Here is a 5,585-nt window from a genome sequence, read left to right as displayed (position 1 = left end):
GTGAATTAATTATATTGTGGAATTTTGCTCTGATTGGGCTTCTTCATTGCTTTTATAAATCACACGGTGGCTGACGACTGGAACCGAGTAAACCCGATTCAGCGTCACCTTCACGAACCTGAAGCACATAGTGTGACGGTTCACTTACGTTCGGTTTTCAGCAATAAACGCGCCTGAAGAAGTTTTCACTTCAAGAATGTTACTTAAACATTTAGAATACACTGATATTTTTTTACACAAATTAATGTTATATTTTCAACATGAAATGACAATATTTTCTGTTCAGGAAACTCTTTTAACTCTGGCACATACGTCCGCAACAAAGCATCCTCAGAAAACACCACATTCGACACCAACACGTACCGAAAACCTACTCTTCAACAAAGCAACACGTTTCGAAAAAATTCCAGTCCACGTTTTGGTACCACTTTCCAGAAATCTTCGTCTCCCGCACACAACCATGCAAACGACGATGCTAACAACGACAACGACGATGACATTAACACAACGATGGTCGTACAACCAATCAACGACACCGTTATTATGACGAAAGATAATGAAAACGCGAAAATCCGACGGTTCAGTTACGTATTGGATGACAACCAACGCAACTTTTTCCCTGCCTCCGACAATTTAGGAGAGACTATTAATATAAAACGTGACTCTGTAGGTCCTTTCGGAGGATCGGAAGACAGTCTCGATCAGATGAGTAGTCTCTCAAGCAGCAGCAAGGGGTCTAACAAAATGCTCAATATGGCCGACGTCGATGCTATCGTACAGCAACAAGAAAGAAGTAAGGAATTAATTATATTATTTTTAAGTGACGTCCCCCTCTCAAGAATTAACAAATTGCACTAGATATAAAAAATTTTGCAACTTTGTTTTGTAATTTAAGCAATGTAAAAAAATGCAGTTACAATTATTTAAAAAAAGTTCTTATTCTAAATTATAAAATGAAATAGGAAGAAAAGTAAAATTCAATTAAAAAAACAGAAAAAGTCAATGAAATTGCATCTGCAAAAAAGTTGAAAATATTTTGAAAAGTCAACCAGTGCAAATAACTACGCGGCGACGATGGCTGCCTAGATATTAATATTCTCATGGCATTCTTTTTTCTGTAGGTTTGCAAGACATATCGACACCAAAGCCTAATACCCGTCATATAAAGGAGCTGTGGGACGGTGATGGCATATCCCCAATTACATCCTTGACGCAGCAGCGCAATCAGACCGCGTCCGATTCCGAAATAGAACGGGAAGACATCGGTTCGGGTAAATCTTCAACTGTTAAACTAACCTCGGTCGGATCGGATACAAGTTTGTTATCTGCGCGCAATCGACAACGTAATTTCGTAAAAAACACTAGTCAGCAAAGCCCAAAAAGAACGTCAGGGCGGGGCGACGATTTTGCAGTCACACCACGCCCAAAATTTCCATCTAGCAACAAAAACGTCAACGAAGGAAACGGACGAGAATTGCGAGATTCTTATACGAATTTGACGGGATCACAAACCAACCTAAACGGTGTACCGAGACAGTTGAAGGGCTCATATACGAATTTGAACCCTGTATGCGCAAGTCTGTTAGCTGCTGCCGCCAGATCAAAAGGTACAGCTTTGGTACCGGACATGAATCAGATGGATGTAACGAGGACGATGGAAGAACACGCAGGCAAGACAACGCACAGATTTGATGTAAGTTTTTTCATTAAGTACTTCTAAATGTGTGTACGCTTTTCTAACAAAAATTAGATCTTGTCAATCATCTATATTTTATAAAGAAAAAAAAATGCCTTCAAAATTCCCAAATTTCTAATTTTACTTAAAACGTCCTTCTAGTGTATGGACAGTGTCACGATGAACTTTTTCGATTTTTTTTATTGTTTCCAACATACAGATACATGTACCTTTCCTTTGGTACCACTCCAGACCATATGTGTTTACTCAATACTCGCTAAATTCTAATCTTCACTAACTGGAAACTTATGGTTTGGTACATGGTACCTAACACCACTATCTGATGCATATCTAATTTAAAATTTTCACATTCATTTAATTACAATGTTTTAATTAACAAAAGTATGTTAAGAATAATTTTTTTTTTATTTACATTTAGGATCTGCCGGCGTCCAAAGAAAATCAGCAGGTAAAAATTTTAGTTAACCAACCCAGCTCAAAAAGTAACCAAGTTAGACCTAGTGGTTTACCTAGACCTGTAAGCATGTGTGGTACAGGAATACCTAGACCTGTTTCGAGAATTCCCGCCCCTAGATCTAATGTTAGGTGAGAATGCATAATTTTATTAGTTTTAGCACTATTGTCAATTTTTTTTTTCTTTTTTTCTTAGTCTTTTTAGCCTCAAATAATTGATTAGCAATTTAATTAATGTCTTTAACTAGGATTTAAATATACATTTATAAATAGTGAATGACGATAGTTACAGCTCTAATTTAAAAATAAGCTTGAACGGTAGTCTTTGATATTATAAAACAAAACGCGTCTAGTCGGATGCGATAGTAAATATAACGGTTTCAAAAGCAGATCCACTATATGAAAATTAATACAGTATAATGTAAACATTGCGTAACGGAAATCCGCATAATACGAATAGTATATTGATTAAGCTAGACCACCGTATACCGTGCACAAACTAAACCTTCGCTTGTAGAAACGCATGTCTTTTGGCATTAAAATGTAAAACTGTTGTATTTTTCAGTTCACACAATCGAACGTATTCTGCATTTATTTTGACGTAAATCTTCGTCAAAAATTAATTGTTTTATTTCTTCTTTTGAAGCTATAAATATCAGAGACATCATTTTTATTTATTTTTCCAGTAATATTTACGCTTTTAAATTAAGATTTTAAATAGTTCTTTTACTTACGAAGAAAATATACCATAATGCACAGGCAAAGGACATTAAAGTTTTCTCTCTCACTGCCTCTCATTGACAACTTTTTGTTAATAAATAATTATTTTAAGCAGTTACTTTCTTTTTCGTGTTGTGTTGGTATTTATAGTTCTTCCCATTGTCCAATATTCTGCCTAATGAAATAATTATTATTATTTTTTTTTCAGACCCTTATCATCAAGGTCAGTTGCCAGATAAGACTTTTCAAAGTATAATCGTCATGGTGATATAAATTTTTTTTTACTAATTGCATACTAATGTTATGGTGCCTTAATATCTTCCTTATTAACCGATCGCCTAAATGAGTAGCAAGTACTGTAGCGTATAGTAGTAATTTTATATAACGATGCATTTTACGGCATAAAAAATAGCAATCGATACACCAACGTTAGCGTCTTTTCCTTTTATCCATTTATATTATTCTTATTATTAAACATATACATAAATATATGAATATTAAATAAAGTAATAATAAACGCTTATTAGTAACGAGTGAGCGCAAATTTTACTCAGTACGTGTAACCGAAGCATCAAATCATAAATATTTATTTGTCGATACATATCTTTAAAGAAATATATTTTTGCTTTTATAAAAAAGTTATTCAAATTCAACGTTCGTTTTTGATATGTGTTTGTTCGTAAAAAATAAGAGAAAAAACATTTGTAAGTCTCATTTTAGTTCTTAAAAAGTAAATTACATTTTTTTACTTACGGAACAATTAATCTTCCAATATAGTGGGAGACAATTATATGCGTAAAACTAAAAACTTGGTATTTATATGCGCCGATTTGCTACTAATATATACAAAAAAAGTGTGACGTAAACAATTACGGTGATGCTTTTTTTTTTTTGAAAGTAGACACTTAATGGTGTGAGTTGATACCGTCATTTATTCATGCATAAATCTACGTCGGTACTAGAGGACCTAATACATCCAGAAGAAAAGAGAGTAGACACTCACATGTTTGAGATTATACTCACATTTTTACTCATTTGAATTGAAGTGGCTAATTTGAATTTGTACTACGCACTACCACCCAATTGTTGCGGCGTTTTTATTCTTCTATTCAATGTATAATTGATTACTATAAACTCAGTAGTGAGCATCCAATCTATGTGAATTACTTTTGTTTTAACGAGCAGTGTCAATATTGAAAAAACGTTTATTTGAATTAAAGGTTTTCTGAATCTTGCTTATTAAATGAGCATCTAGAGAAAAGCTTTATTGAAACGTGTAAAACCAAGACCGTCCTATGTATGATTATGACATATTTAATTATTAATAATAAAATAAAGATAAAGTGAAGAATATTGTTATATTCTCGAGTGAATTATTGTAAGTGGGTTTGTTTAATTGTTAAACAGGACTGGTTATCAATAATTAATAAGAATATTTAGCAATTACATCCTAAAAGATGTTTGACACTGTTCAATGAAACAAAAAGGTACCTATTATTTTTTATTGTTGTTTTTTAAATGCAGGTAGGCCATAATTACAATAATTTAAAATGAAATTAATTTTACGTATTAGGGAAGTGAGGGTAGGACTGAGTGAGTGAGTGTCAGTGGTAATAATTTGTTTGACGTACGTGTTCCGATAGAATGTTGGCGAATAATGTTTAATGAAAATATTGATAAACAAAATTTATTTTGATATCACAGATCAGTGATAGGACAGGCACCCAGTAATTTATATACAAAAAAATAAGTGTGACGTAAACAACTGTGGTGATGCTTTCAGCCGGTGTTCGCGTTTAATTTATATAAAGAAAATTACGCCGAAACGGTAACAGACGCAATAAATTTCTATCAACTAATTAATGATATTCTCAAAATTACTTTCTTATTTAAGGTNCTATAAATAATGAGCTGCTTCTAATAAGCTTAGGGGAGTCCATATAAAGAAAAATATATTATAGTTTGTTAATTCTCCAGGCTTCATTCTGTGTTAAAATTAATTCAAAAAGTCCTGAATTGGTAAGATTATCATTATCTGATAGCTGTATATTGCATTTTTATAACTATATTCTATCAGGAAATTACATGATGTAAAAAAAAGTAATCATAACAGAAAAAGCTTTTTAACACGTAATTTTGTGAACATCAAGCTGAACAATATGAATTTTGAGTAACAAAGTAACTGAATAGACATAGTGGTGTTGTAGTTTCAAAAAGGATATAAATAATAAATATAAATATTGTGTAGTTCCTAATAAATCTGCTCAATTTGCAAAAAAAGTAGGATATAAAAAATATTTGGAAAAATAATGTCGGATGTTTAAACCAAAGAATTTTTTATCTCACTCCAAACAGTATTTTTAATAAATTATTGTAGACAAAGTGTTTTGAAAACGGATTCCGTTGTTATTTATTTTTACAGAGGCACTATTTGAAATCATACAGAATATATTCAATTTACATACAACTAGAGGTTGTGCATCTTTGTAGTTTCAATCATGTTTTATTCACACGTTTTAGTGACTTATGACTCATGCGTGAACCGTGTGACTAATCGTCCCGCACTCTTAATGAACGTAGAATGTTACCTACGGGAACACTGAATCCGAATTGCTATTGATTGTATAGGTTTTTTTCAATGCCAATAAGTCGTATATCATAGTAGGTATCTATTTTTTTAAATTTCTTTAACAAAAAAAAAACTAGATTTCCAAAG

The 5,585-nt window shown here is 32.4% G+C and overlaps 1 protein-coding gene across 1 annotated transcript; it reads left to right on the top strand.

Annotated features, from left to right (window-relative positions):
- Positions 1 to 66: 66 nt before the first annotated feature.
- LOC108743807 lies at positions 67 to 4,765 on the top strand. Its single transcript, XM_018479404.2, has 4 exons — positions 67 to 793; positions 1,122 to 1,693; positions 2,115 to 2,281; positions 3,078 to 4,765. The coding sequence occupies exons 1-4, from the start codon at positions 511 to 513 to the stop codon at positions 3,106 to 3,108; spliced, it is 1,053 nt and encodes a 350-aa protein (XP_018334906.1). The 5' UTR covers positions 67 to 510; the 3' UTR covers positions 3,109 to 4,765.
- Positions 4,766 to 5,585: the final 820 nt, after the last annotated feature.

This window comes from Agrilus planipennis, unplaced genomic scaffold (assembly GCF_000699045.2).
Source record: "Agrilus planipennis isolate EAB-ADULT unplaced genomic scaffold, Apla_2.0 scaffold1681, whole genome shotgun sequence".
NCBI lineage: Eukaryota > Metazoa > Arthropoda > Insecta > Coleoptera > Buprestidae > Agrilus > Agrilus planipennis.
Note: the sequence above shows the minus strand (reverse complement) of the source record. Positions and strands in the feature narration are given on the sequence as shown.

What these genes read in the sequence shown, in the direction of transcription:
- LOC108743807 (XM_018479404.2), top strand. Translation starts at nt 511, where the DNA reads ATGGTCGTACAACCAATCAACGACACCGTTATTATGACGAAAGATAAT. An exon ending in AGACAACGCACAGATTTGAT is followed by an intron (nt 1,694 to 2,114) that starts GTAAGTTTTTTC and finishes ATTTACATTTAG; the next exon opens with GATCTGCCGGCGTCCAAAGA. An exon ending in GCCCCTAGATCTAATGTTAG is followed by an intron (nt 2,282 to 3,077) that starts GTGAGAATGCAT and finishes TTTTTTTTTCAG; the next exon opens with ACCCTTATCATCAAGGTCAG.